This window comes from Corythoichthys intestinalis, chromosome 21 (assembly GCF_030265065.1).
Source record: "Corythoichthys intestinalis isolate RoL2023-P3 chromosome 21, ASM3026506v1, whole genome shotgun sequence".
Lineage (NCBI taxonomy): Eukaryota > Metazoa > Chordata > Actinopteri > Syngnathiformes > Syngnathidae > Corythoichthys > Corythoichthys intestinalis.
In genome coordinates, this window is record NC_080415.1 from 39,761,229 (window position 1) to 39,775,454 (window position 14,226).

The 14,226-nt window shown below is 40.1% G+C and overlaps 2 protein-coding genes across 3 annotated transcripts in view; both read right to left on the reverse strand.

Moving 5' to 3' along the window:
* The window catches only part of usp22 (ubiquitin specific peptidase 22), a 29,159-nt gene extending 27,844 nt beyond the window's left edge, over positions 1-1,315 (reverse strand). For both annotated transcript variants that reach the window (XM_057827071.1, XM_057827070.1), the window contains exon 1: positions 870-1,315. In XM_057827071.1, coding sequence (XP_057683054.1) covers positions 870-989 — 120 coding nt within the window. In that variant the 5' untranslated portion in view covers positions 990-1,315. The remainder of the gene's footprint in view (positions 1-869) is intronic.
* A 585-nt stretch (positions 1,316-1,900) lies between these two features.
* Positions 1,901-14,034, reverse strand: cops3 (COP9 signalosome subunit 3). Its single transcript, XM_057825182.1, has 12 exons — positions 13,844-14,034; positions 12,935-13,064; positions 11,243-11,355; positions 10,988-11,037; positions 8,781-8,873; positions 6,864-7,043; positions 5,248-5,388; positions 5,010-5,183; positions 4,861-4,947; positions 4,642-4,755; positions 2,579-2,659; positions 1,901-2,358 (listed from the first exon to the last, which is right to left on the reverse strand). The coding sequence occupies exons 1-12, from the start codon at positions 13,896-13,898 to the stop codon at positions 2,305-2,307; spliced, it is 1,272 nt and encodes a 423-aa protein (XP_057681165.1). The 5' UTR covers positions 13,899-14,034; the 3' UTR covers positions 1,901-2,304.
* Between the last annotated feature and the right edge of the window lie 192 nt (positions 14,035-14,226).

Genomic DNA, 14,226 nt, shown 5'->3' on the forward strand with positions numbered 1-14,226 from the left:
ATTATCTGACAGAATTGCAGGGGTGCCAATATTTTTGAGCAGCACTGTATATATTTTGTAAACGTATGGGTAGTGTATTGGCCAGTACCACACAACCGGGAATTGTTATCGGAATCTGAAAAAAAAATTGTATCGGCGCAACACTGGTTTGCATCTTCATAACACAGATTCAGTGTTTTACCCCCCCAAAAATGTCTGCAAATGTTGAAAAACAAGCAGCACTGGCGCATCGAGCTAGTCTGCATCGTGGGTGGGGTGGCAGCACCAGTAAAGGAATGGCCAACTATGGGATGAGGGAGACCTGAAAAATATTTACACTTGCCTATTTGACTATGCATGCCCGTTTCCTACTTCCCATTTGATCCCAGCCAGATAAACAGGCTGGTATTGGGTTTACTCCGCAGCACCTTGGATGTGGGGCGCATGCAAACAGATGCAGGGATTGAATCCAAGAACGGAATATGCACAAATCTACACGAGTGAGTCACTGGCACACAAAAAACGGGTCAACATGAAGATGACTGCAATCTAATATTGTCAATAATGAAGTTGTAGGGAGTGGGTGATTCATTGCAAGGTTTATTTCATGCACATGAATGACCAGAAACACGAGGGAAGACCAGCAATTGATGACTTGAAGGCGCAGTGATGATGTAGATTTAGGACACTTTGAACCATTTTATTGGAATTTTCTCTTTATGTCGGTCCTGTTGCTATTGTGACACTGGTGTTTTTTGTTAGATGGGTACCTGCCCACATATACGCCCGCGCGCGCGAGCGAGACCTTTCATATTCTCTCTCACACACACACACACGCACGCGCGCGCACGCACATCTTCCGTTAGGTGAGCCCACTACTACTTTGTTACCTTGCGTTTCCTGGTCTCGGCCGAACCGCTCCATACGAAACACTGATAAATAGCCCTCAGGTTCTGCTTCCAGTTGTCCACTTTGAAGCAGTTGACATGGGGGCAGCCCGCGGGACTCATGATAATCACAGCATCCGGCTCGGCTGTCCACCGGGCGAGAAAACCTGTCCAATAGCCCCAACCCAGTCCAAAGCCCGGACTGACTGGCTAGCTTGCCAGGTTCGTTATCCACCAATCGCCGCGTTATAGCTAACTGGACATGTTCTGGATGTTACGGCGACACGTAGAGAACACCGCCAATTACATCGGTATTCCAGTTTCAGAACCAGCATATTACCTGTCACTTCGAACCCATTGTGGTACCATGAATGCAGTTTCACCACATTCGCTTAATTACATGTTAGCAAGATGGCTAAAGTTGGTTAGCGTAGGAATTTCAACAGTAGTTTACACGGTGAATGTGGACCTACCCCCTTCATCACGGCGGACCAATCAGGTGCGACTACGATTCCGGATTGGCGTATGCCGACTGTTCCAGGGGTTAAGTCCCGCCTCTTGGAAAAAGGAAACTGCGCTGTAATTGGTCCAATCTTCCCAGCGGCGACATCCGCCTCTGTGAAGGAACTCATTGGTTTAAATTGTAAATCACCTTCGTTGTCTGAATAAGCAATGTTACCACGTAAAACTCAACATTAGTTTTATGATACATGTTTAACGGAGGCGTGAAGCAAATTTTTAAAACAATTTATCACAACCTCCACCCTCATTGCAAAGCTCCCAAATTTCATGACGGTTTGGTTATATCCGTAGGCTTCTCCTCTTGTAACTGTCATCACCATTTTTTGTACAGTGCTCTAGTGACCTCTAGTGGATCCCAGCTAGAAAAGGAAAAATAAACAAACGGCACCAGATTGCGACTCTGCACCCGATTTGGTCAAGGACGCATTGAGTGTACAGATTTATAAGTGATTTATCTACATTGTAACCATAAGAGAGAAACGATCATTGCAGTAGTTACAAATTGCAGATTATTGTCCGATGTATTCCTTTCCATCCATAAATGATAGGTCACCAATATGTAACAACTTCCAGATTCCAGTCATCATGCATCAGAACGTTGAGATTATTCACAAATATGCTTGGAAAAATCCAGTTTTTATTGTTTGGTGATAACGTAACCGTGTCACTCCAACCCGAACATTGATAAATAAAACGCTGACATAATCTGAATCTTTTCCATTTCTGTCAAGTTTTGTTATCCTGTGAAGAAAGAATAACCATATTCAACATTATCAAACAATTAGATTTTCCTTAACCAATGTCCTTACGCAATAGAATATTTGTTTTTCCTCTTAAAAAGAAACAAAAACGTCCAACGCATCCATGGAAGAATGTATCGGGAAGGTTGCAGCATTTTCTGGTTGTCTGGTGCCCCTCACGAGTAACTTGATGTTTTGCTGCCAACATCATCTTCCTGCGTTCCCATACTCTTAAATGAAAATAAATGTAAGATGTTAGAAAGGACGTTCAGTGCTATTAATGGTAGCCAATGAAAAACAAAAAAACACATTTGTTTTTCATCTGGCCAAGATGCAAATGAGTTTATAACTAGCAGACGTCCAATCCATTTGAAGTGGAAGGGTGGCAGAGAATGAAATGACTTGGCGGTAAAGTGATGTCAATAATAATATTGAGAATTTTTTTCTCACCTTCTGCACAAATTGTGGGTTTACTGTGATTTCTTGATCCATAGACTTTAGTTTCTCATCCAGTTCTATACATTTCAACATCTGAAAGACAAACGACACAACAATGAATTTTACTGACATCCCAAGTCTCCCAGATATTGATAGTCGGTTAAAAATCATGGATTTTGTGAAATTGTGACTATGCCAGGGTAGAGTACACTGAAAATTTACCGTTACCGAAATTCTCCACGATGACAGACGTAATTTTGACCATGTCGGTAAATTCGGTAATTTAACAAAACAAGAAAATATAGTCTTTTCATCCCGTTTTGACTCTGTGTTGTTCGGCCATGTTCATTTTCCTTTAAGAACGCAGTCAGCAGGTTGTGGCAATGAATAAATCACACTTGCAGCCAGTTAAAATGGATTCAAGTTGACTCAGCCTGTGTCCTTGTGTGTACCACATTGAGCATGGAGAAAAGAAAGAAGACATAAGAACTGTCTGAGGACTTGAGAAGCAAAATTGTGAGGTACTATGGGCAATATCAAGGCTACAAGTCCATCTCCAAAGACCTGAATGTTCCTGTGTCTACCGTGCGCAGTGTCATCAATAAGTGTAAAGCCCACGGCACTGCGGCTTACCTCCCTAGATGTGGAAGAAAAACAAAAATTAATTTCAACGAAAGATTGTGCGGATGGTGGATAAAGAACCTCGACTAACATCCAAACAAGTTCAAGCTGTCCCGCAGTCCGAGGGTACAACGGTGTTAACCCGTACTATCCGTCGGCGTCTGAATGATGAGTGACTCTATGGTAGAATACCTAGGAAGACCCCACTTCTGAACCAGAGACATCATAAAGCCAGGCTAGAGTTTGCCAAAACTTACCCGAGAAAGCCAAAAACGTTTTGGAAGAATCTTCTCTGGTCAGATGAGACAAAAGTCAGCATAGAGTTTAGAGGGAAAATAACGAGGCCTTCAAAGAAAAGAACATGGCCCCCACAATCAAACATGGTGGAGGTTCCCTGATGTTTTGGGGTTGCTTTGTTGCCTCTGGCACTGGACTGATTGACCATGTGCATGGCATTATGAAGTCTGAAGACTACCAACAAATTTTTACACATAATGAAGGACCCCGTGTGAGAAAGCTGGGTCTCCCTCAGAAGTCATGGGTCTTCCAGCAGGACAATGACCCAAAACACACTTCAAAAAGCACTAGAAAATGCTTTGAGAGAAAACACTGGAGACTTCTAAAGTGGCCAGACCTGAATCCCATAGAACACCTGTGGAGAGATCTGAAAATGGCACCCTTCAAATCTCAGAGACCTGGAGCAATTGGCCAAAGAAGAATGGTCTAAAATTCCAGCAGAGCACAGTAAGACACTCATTGATGGATACCGGAAGCGGTTGTTCGCAGTTATTTTGTCCAAAGGTTGTGCTACCAAATATTAGGCTGAGGGTGCCAATACTTTTGTCCAGCCCATTTTTGGAGTTTTTTTGTAAAATGTTCAATTTTTTTCCATTCTCTATTGTGTTTTTTCATTGCAAGAAAAAAAATGCAGATATTACAACCAAAGCATTTGTAATTGCAATCATTTTCTGGGAGAAATTGAGCATATTCCTTCTTTTCTCCATGCTCAATGTGGCACACACAAGGACACAGGTTGAGTCAACTTTAATCCATTTTAACTGGCTGCAAGTGTGATTTAGTCATTGCCACCACCTGTTATGTACCACACGTGCTGTTAATTACACAAATTAGAGAAGCATCACATGATTTTTCAAAGGGTGCCAATACTTTTGTCCGGCCCATTTTTGGAGTTTTGTGTAAAATGATAATGATTTAATTTTTCACCCATTCTCTTTTGTGTTTTTTCATTGCAAGTAAAATAAATGAAGATATTACTCCCAAAGCATTTGTAATTCCAATTATTTTCTGGGAGAAATTGAGCATTATCTGCAAGGGGGCCAATACTTTTGGCCAGCACTGTATAAGTGTCGATGAACATCTCTTGAAATTCGGGATGTCTGATATTATGATGGGATTAAATTATTATTTTTTAAATGATAACTAGAAACCCTTACCTCTTGGTCAATTTTGTGTAGCATTGCTGGATTGTTGTATTTTTCTGGGTTGTCATGGAAGCAAACCATGCCGTCCTTTTGGTTAATGCTAGCGTAGATCTCACCGTCTTCAATCTACTCAGAAACAGGCGAGAAATCCATTCATTAAAACAAATAAAATATTGGAAATGATGTCGTGACGCTTCTGCATATTGCTATTGTCCTTCCGGACCACTTCACCATGTGTAAAACGTATTTCTCGGCCTCCTGAGGTCCTGATAGTTGCACCCTGCTTGCCATATCTTGCAAAGACAGTGTCAGGAAAGTCTGGGAAAACAGTAGGGGGTTTTAAGTACTGAACGCCGCCATCACTGCAGCCATACACACACCTTTGTTAGCCTCTGGATATTCTTTTTGTAGAGGGAAGAAAGGCACTGCTTCACCAGGCCCGTGTTGTTGTCTCGCGTGAACGTCTCGCTGTGTTTGTTGACTATGCTGCGCAATTCGGTCGGGTTGTTGGTGGTGTAAACCTGAGCCAGCTCGTGGTAGGCGTTGCTCAGTGGCTGAGGAAAACAAAGTCAATGTTAAGTTTATTTGAAATTCCAGTCAAGTTTAGGTCAGCCTTACCTTGATAAACCTCCCTACAATTTGTGAAGTGTATTTGGGCAGCTGCTGCACTTTGCCGTGGAGTATGAGTGAGACCAAGATGTATTTCTTGTAGGCTTCCAACATGATGTGGCTCACTGCCATGGCTGGAGTGGTTATTGCCTGAAGGGGTGTCATAAAATAAGAAAAACGGTTCATGGTTTTCATTGAAATCCAAAAAGAGACGAGCCCTGCAAGCAGGACTGAACTGGCCCTCGCACGTCGCACTCGGACGGCACGCAAACTCAGACGGCACACAGGTCGGAGTAGTGGCAGGTCGTCCCCCTTTAATCATCTAATGAGAACCTAACTTGCAAGAAACTCAGGCCCGTAAATGAAAAGTCATCATTTTGATAACTTAACATCTCATATGTCTCATGAACAGTCTCACCAATTTTGACGAGGATCCAACTCAACTGCTTAGGCGCAATGGTCTCTAACGTGCACGCTGTTTTTTGACTAAAATTGCATGTTTTTAACATTCAATCCAAAATACCTGATTTCCTGTTGGGTTTGGAATACGGGTACAGAGCCGTTTTGGAGCAGTTCTGCACAACGTAACGACTCCCCAAATTTCATTGCTCTACGTTGTAAAGAACCTAAATGGAGGGGCCTTTTTTAAAAAATTTAAATGGGGCACCACTGAGCCATTTTGTTACATTTTTTGTAGGGCTGTCAAAATTATTGTGTTAACTGGCGGTAATTAATTTTTTTAATTAATCACGTTAAAATATTTGACGCAATTAACGCACATGCCCCACTCAAACAGACGAAAATGACAGTACAGTGTAATGTACGCTTGTTACTTGTTTTTTGGTGTTTGGCTCCCTCTGCTGGCGCTTGGGTCCAATTGATTTTAGGGGTTAGTCCCATGAGTGAGCATGGTGTAATTATTGACATCAACAATGGCGAGCTACTAGTTTATTTTTTGATTGAAAATTTTACAAATTTTAATAAAATGAAAACATTAAGAGGGGTTTTAATATAAAATTTCTATAACTTGTTCTAACATTTATATTTTAAGAACTACAAGTCTTTCTATCCATGGATCGCTTTAAGAGAATGTTAATAATGTTAATGCCATCTTGTTGATTTGTTATAATAAACAAATACAGTACTTATGTACCGTATGTTGAATGTATATATCCGTCTTGTCTTATCTTTCCATTCCAATCATAATTTATAGACAAATATGGATAACAAATATAAGCTGTAATTAACTCGATTAAAAATTGTAATCGTTTGACAGCCCTAGTTTTTTGGCAACGTTGCAAAATTATCGAAATTTACGAGAAGCCGCTTGGAAGTGCAAATTTTGGTGAGTTTTTGAACATGTTCAGGCCTTCAAATTAGCGGTTTTCATTTGCCATGAAGAAATCATAATCCTTTGCATTCCAATAGGCCTCTCGCACCAGTTGGTGCTCGGGCCCTAATTACAGTAAAACATCTATAGGCAATGGTCTGACAAAACTATAGACTAAATAATTCTGCCTGTATGTTTTGCTGTTCTTTTTTTTTTCCCCAAACACTCATTCCAATGGGATGCACGACACTTAAACTCTTAGCTTTTGCGCTACTCCCAATGAAAGGATACATACCTGTTCATAAAAGTACAGTGCTCTGTCAAAATTTTTCAGGCCCATGTAGATCATGCCACCATAGTAGTAGTAACATAAAAAGTGCTTTGCATCGTAAGCGCCGTTTTCCTTGCAGATGTCCATCATGTCAAGCTCCAGAAAGGGCAGGGCAGGCTTGAAGCACTTTGCTAACAAGCACAGCTGGACAGCGCATGGAACAAGAAAACAATTCAAGAATTATAAAACTATATATGTCACTTGAAACTTGGATATCAGACAGAAATGAAATCTGAACTTGCAGTCCATGGCTCTCAGAACAAATACTAACACACAAAGCGTGTACAAATTTGGGGATGTACCGAAGGCAAAATTCTTGGCCTAAACTGAATATTAGAAACACTTGGTCGAAAAAACCAAATAATGCACATGTACACTGCTGGCCAAAAGTATTGGCACCCCTGCAATTCGGATAATGCTCAATTTCTCCCAGAAAATTGTTGCAATTACAAATGCTTTGGGAGTAATATCTTCATTTATTTTGCTTGCAATTAAAAAAAAAAAAAAAAAAAAAAAACAACAGTGAAAAACAAAACAAAAAAACATTATCATTCTACAAAAAACTCTGGACAAAAATATTGGCACTCTTTGAAAAATCATGTGATGCCTCCCTAATTTGTGTCATTAACAGCACCTGTTACTTTCCTGTGACACACAACAGGTAGTGGCAATAGCTAAATTACACATGCAGCTAGTTAAAATGGATTGAAGTTGACTCAACCTCTGTCCTGTGTCCTTTTGTGTACCAAATTGAGCATGGAGAAAAGTAAGAAGACCAAAGAACTGTCTGAGGACTTGAGAAGCAAAATCGTGAGGGAGCATGGGCAATCTCAAGGCTACAAGTCCATCTCCAAAGACCTGAATATTCCTGTGTCTTCCGTGCGTAGTGCCATCAATAAGTATAAAGCCCGTGGCACTGTGGCTAACCTCCCTAAATGTGGACGGATTTCAACGAAAGATTGTGCGGATGGTGGATAAACAACGTCGACTAACATCTAAACAAATTCAAGCTGTCCTTAAGTCCCAGGGTACAACAGTGTCAACCCGTACTATCCGTCGGCAAAAAAAAAGGACTCCTTGGTAGGATACCCAGGAAGACCCCACTTCTGACGCAGAGACATAAAAAAGCCAGGCTGAGTTTGCCAAATCTTACCTGAGAACGTTTTGGAAGAATGTTCTCTGGTCAGATGAGACCAAAGTAGAGCTTTTTGGGTTACAAGGAAAAAAACAACACCTTCAAAGAAAAGAACACGGTCCCCACAGTCAAACATGGCGGAGGTTCCCTGATGTTTTGGGTTGCTTTGCTTCCTCTGGACTGGACTGCTTGACAGTGTGTGTGGCATTATGAAGTCTAAAGACGACCAACAAATTTTGCAGCATAATGTGGGGCCCGGTGTAAGAAAGCTGGGTCTCCCTCAGAGTTCATGGGTCCTTCAGCAGGACAATGACCCAAAACACACTTCAAAAAGCACTAGAAAATTGTTTGGGAGAAAACACTGGAGACTTCTAAAGTGGCCAGACCTGAATCCCATAGAACACCTTTGGAGAGATCTGAAAATGGCACCCTTCAAATCTCAGAGACCTGGAGCAGTTGGCCAAAGAAGAATGTTCTAAAATTCCAAAAAGATTGCTCTACCAAGTAATTAGGCTGAGGGTGCCAAAAATTTGTCCAGCCCATTTTTGGAGTTTTGTGTAAATTTTGCTTCTCAAGTCCTCAGAAATTTTCTTTTTTTTAATTATTATTATTTTTATTTCATTATTTCCTGATTATTGCCCTTTGCCTTTTTTTCCTTTACGATCAGGAAGAAATAAATCACGGTCCCTTTTCACACGTACCCAAACATCTTCCAAAATGTTCTACCACGCCTGAGACCGACTTACCTGACACAGGTCTGCATGAACTGAGGTAAGTTGGTTTGTGTTCATCTGCATTTTGTCTATTGCCTGTTTCAGGATGACAATGCCCCTCAATGGCTGTCGCAGTGGGGAGAGAGAAGAAATGCTTTATAAATAATCAAAACCTGAGCAAATAAAGGGAACACTTTGAAATATTCAGCGGGCTAATTATGTAAGACTCAATCATAGACTTCAGTATGGTATTGACAGGTCAGATCGGTCGCCTTCGAGTAGGGAGCCACCCCCATCAAGAGGAGCTCTTCACAAACACACGCACGCAGCGATCTGACACCGGATTTAGGTTGAAAAAGTACAAAAGCTGTACCGCATACAAACAAGAAGGATTGTCTCAGGAGTGATATGTTCGAGGATTCAAGGTAATTATTATATTTTTCGTACCATGCATGCATTTTGAAACGCTGTGAAAAAATATCAATGGGAGTAATTGCCGCTACTGCAGTGGCATCATAGTTCGCAATATTTACGTGAAATAAATGCTATCTGAACTTTTTGGCATCATAGTTCGCAATATTTACGTGAAATAAATGCTAACTGAACTTTTTTTTTTTTCCTTTTAATCAAGAGTCAAGACTAGAGATGTCCCCATCGATCGGGTCCGATCACGTCATTTTCAAAGTATCGGAATCGGCAAAAAAATATCGGCCATGCCTTTTTTTAATATATATATATATATTTTTTTAATTAAATCATTTTCTAATTGTATTTAACGTTACAGACATAATATGTTACACTCATCCAGAGTCTTTAGTTTTGGCTTAAGGTAGGGTTATCAAATTTATCCCAATAACGGCGGTAATAAGGTTTTTTTAAATGTATCACGTTAAAAAATTTAACGCAATTAATGCATGCGTTGCACGACCCACTCACGCATTGTCGCGCTCAATCTGTAATGCCGCCATTTTACCTATATAGAGAGATAAAAGGCAACATAAAATAAGTAGAGTGAATTTTGGCAGCCTTAGGAGGCTTATTTTAATTGGCTAAAGCCTTACAATCTCTCTCCCGACGATTAGAAATATCATTGGAAGCAATGTGGGGAAGCAAGGTCGCATTTGATCTTTTTCTTAACACCTTATTTTATTTCCCAATGCAGAGAAGATATATCAATTGCTAGCACGAAGCACAGTCATGGTTCCACTTCCCATCATGGTTCCACTTCCCATCATGCATTGGGGCATGGCTGCAGTATCATTTACTGAAAGCTCAACAAATACACTAGATGGCAATATTTAGTCACAATATACAAAGTCACAAGTCTTTCTATCCGTGGATCCCTCTCACAGAAAGAATGTTAATAATGTAAATGCCATCTTGAGGATTTATTGTCATAATAAACAAATACAGTACTTATGTACTGTATGTTGAATGTATATATTCGTCCGAGTTTTATTCATTTTTTTTCTTAATGCATTGCCAAAATGTATATGATCGGGAAAAATGATCGGGAATGATTGGAATTGAATCAGGAGCAAATAAAAACCAATCGGATCGGGAAATATCAGGATCGGCAGATACTCAAACTAAAACGATCGGGATCAGATCGGCAGCAAAAAAAACATGATCGAACAACCCTAATATTTTTCCTACCATGCATGCATTTTGAAACGCTGTGAAAAAAATCAATGGGAGTAATTTGCCGCTACTGCAATGGCATCATAGTTCGCAATATTTACGTAAAATAAATGCTAACTGAACATTTTTTTTGCTTTTAAACGAAAATCAAGACTTTTATGTCCATCTCTATAAAAAATTCGGAGATTTAAGCTGTCATTCATAAGAATTTTCAACAAAAAAAGCTCTTTGTCCATGATCACATTCGGCCCCCTATTTATTGGCCCCGCGCCCCGACAATACGTTAAGAAGTCTATGACTCAATGACGGAAAATCGACCGTCAGGAATGGTATTATGAGCAAGGACAAAATGCTGACGAAACAACATCTTGGACATGGCTAACGAATGAATAAATCATCCAGGTCAAATGATATTGTGAAACATACAATTTGAGTAACAGTAAGCACCATTACTTTCAGTCCTTTGTTCTAAAAAAGGAAAGAATCAATGAATTTTGTTGGTTCTAGGACACATTTTAAAAGTTGCCATGAATTTAAAATTATAATTACTATCATAATAATTAACCTGTACTGTAGGACAGTGATACTTGCAGTCTTACCTGTTTCCGCTCTACAAGGGCGTTTGTCAACTGGTGACAGAGACCAGCAACTGCACACACACACACACACACACACACACACACACAAAAAAACAAACATTTAGATAATAGTATTCTAAATTAAAACTCAAAGAGGTTCATTTCATCTAGCTGAGGTCATTTAAACTTAAGAATTGGGAGTTACTCTCTAACCCAGATAGATCATTTTGGCATTTGGAGAAAAAAAACAAGCATTGATTGGTCAACAAAGCTTACAAGTGTCTGTTGCATATCTAATGTGCTCGCCATTGCAAGTACTGATGAAGAGTTGGACTTGGGAAAAGAGCGTCTCAAAGTCAGGGATGTTTGGCATGGAGAACTTTACAAACCTGAAACACATTCAAAGTGGAAAATCAGCAAAAACGATTCCAAACAAAAACAGTGGAACACAAGCATTCGCGACTATTATGTTAAATGATATTTTCTTGTACAACCCCGAGCAAAAAGTATGGAATCACCATTCTCGGACGAGCACTCACTCAGACATTTTATTATGTAGAACAAGCTCATATAAAAAGCTTGAAAAAATAATGAATTAGTTCAAAAGTGCAACTCCTTGGCCTTCAGAAACACTTAAAGAAATGATTAAAAAAACATTGTGGTGGTCAGTCAATGTTACTTTTATAAAGCAAGTGCAGGGAAATATATATAGAATCACTCCATTCTGAGGAAATTTTCAGTTTCCACCACAGGTTTTCAATAGGGTTGAGATCTGGGCTATTTGCAGGCCATGACATTGAGTGGATGAGTCTTTCTCCAAGGAATGCTTAAACAGTTTTAGCTCTGTGGCATCACGCATTGTCATCTTGAAAAATGACAAACATATTTTCAATTGAAGGGATAAGAAAGCTGTTAAATTTCAATGTAAACTTGTGCATTTCTTGAAGATTTAACCACAGTGCCTTTGCTTGACATGCAGCCCCATATCATCAAGGAGTGAGGGAATTTTGATGTTTTCTTCAGGCAGTCATCTTTGTAAGTCTCACTGGAACGGCATCAAACAAAAGTTCCCGCATCGTCACCTTGCCCAATGCAGATTCTTGACTCATCACTGAAAATAACCTTCATCCAGTCATTTACAGTCCACGATTGCCTCTCCTTAACCCATTGCATTCGTGTTCTTTTCTGTTTAAATGTCAATGATGGTTTCCTTTTAGCTTTCCTGTCTGAAAATTCCATTTCCTTTAGGCGGTTTTTCACAGTTCTGTCACATACTCCAGCTTCCTCCCATTTCTTCTTCATTTGTCTCGTTGTACATCTTCTGTTTTCAAGACAAACGGCCATTAGTTGTTTGTCATCTTCCTCGGTCTACCAGTACGCTTAACTTTAACAACCTTGACATGCTGTTTCTCCTTGGTCGAGATTTTTGATACAGCTGACTGTGAACAGGCCACATCTTTGGCAACCATACGTGTAGCTTTACCTTCTTGTTGGAGCCATGATTCTTGTGAATCCAGCCGCCCTCCAAGGTGTAATAACCGCACTGTTTTTAACTGCTGACTAATGAGCAGATCTAATCTGAGGCAGGGGCCCCAATTAAGGAAAGGAAATTGACTGGATGAGCCTGCATTTTCAACTCTAAATGGAGTGATTCCATATTTTTTCTTCAGAATGGAGTTATTCTATATTTATGTCCCTCCACTTGCTCTATAAAAGTAACATTTACTGACTACCACATTGTTTTTATTCATTTCTTTTAGAGTTTCTGAATGCAAACGAGTTGCACTTTTGAACTAATTCATTATTTTTTCAAGCTTTTTACCTGAGTTTGTTCTACATAGTAAAATTTCTGAGTGAGACTGGTGCTTCTATACTTTTTTGCTAGGGGTTGTAATTGGACTTGGGCAACAAAACAGCACCAAACCCTTCTGGAGATTGTGTCTTGACCAGCACAGCATGAGTACTTACAGCACAGCCAGCACGCCGAGGGAGTGCTCCTGAATGTCCAAGGCCCCGAGAACTGTGTCCAGATGTGACAGGTTCTTGGCCAGGAGCTCCCCACTCTTGTTAATCAACTCACACAGCTGAGTCATCTGGCCTAGAGAGGAAGAAATAACAGCAAAGGGGAGGAAACTCTTCAGCCACCTGACCAATTTTCTCTCAGCAGCTGTATTATCTTCAAGATAACCTAGAATTATCAGCCCAAATCAGCTCTTGAGCTTGTCAAACTGGGCAATGACCACAAATATTGGCGTATGAGTGAAGCATAACAGCACAACTTGATTGTTGAGTGTTCGAACATGAATGTAGAACACAGAAATGCTCCATTAAAAACACTGCATAAATAACCACTGTCACGATTTAGGTTCTCATTAAGCAACAGACAGTCTAACTATTTGCCTTTAGAAGCTGTTTAAAACCTTCTAGTTGTGATTTATTTTGTCGGTATAAATTATCAACTAGTCGGTCGGTGAACCGGCCTGTCAAGGCCTTTGCTAAAAAAAAAAAAAAAAAAAAAACACGATTGCAAAAGCACTAGAGCCAATCAAATGGGTCGATTCTGCTCGTCAGCCAATGGCGCGAAGGTAAGGTGGGACTTCCGGTAAGACGCCTTCCCAGAAAATATTTTCCAGCTCAAACGAGAAAGTATCATTTTGACGTTTTGTTTTAATAATGACCGAGTTCTCGCGTACCTACGCCACTCAGATATCCCAAGGCATACTGTTGTTATACTCTGCATACTTCCAATGCCAGAGAAAGAGTCTTTAGCTATGTGTTTACATGATGAGGCAAAAAGAAGTGTCCTGACTTGGTTATCGGCACAACGTTGGCTAGCATATGGGCTAACTGGCATACGCATGAGTTAAGCAGGCCTACCTTGAGCGGAAAGCTGCCGCACATTGTTCACAAACTGCTCCAAGGCTGAAGCCATTATAGCATGGGTCCAATGTGGAGGTAATTTTCACTGTTTTTCATTCAAACGTCAGAAACAACTCCGTCCGTACTGAGACCGGGGCCACACAGCCGCCACTTGGGACAATTGTCGCGATATCCTACGAGGTTAACGGACTGCAACGAGATTTTTGAAGGAAGTGGATTTTTTTTTTTTTTTTTAAAGGGCCCTCGTTTCCATTTCAAGACCGTCATAAATAAAAATAAATATATCAAATCTATTCCAAATTTTAATATTTTTCATAGAAAATTGCGTCATTATTTTTCTTCATTGAAATATATTGAAATTATACTGAAATTATTTAAAG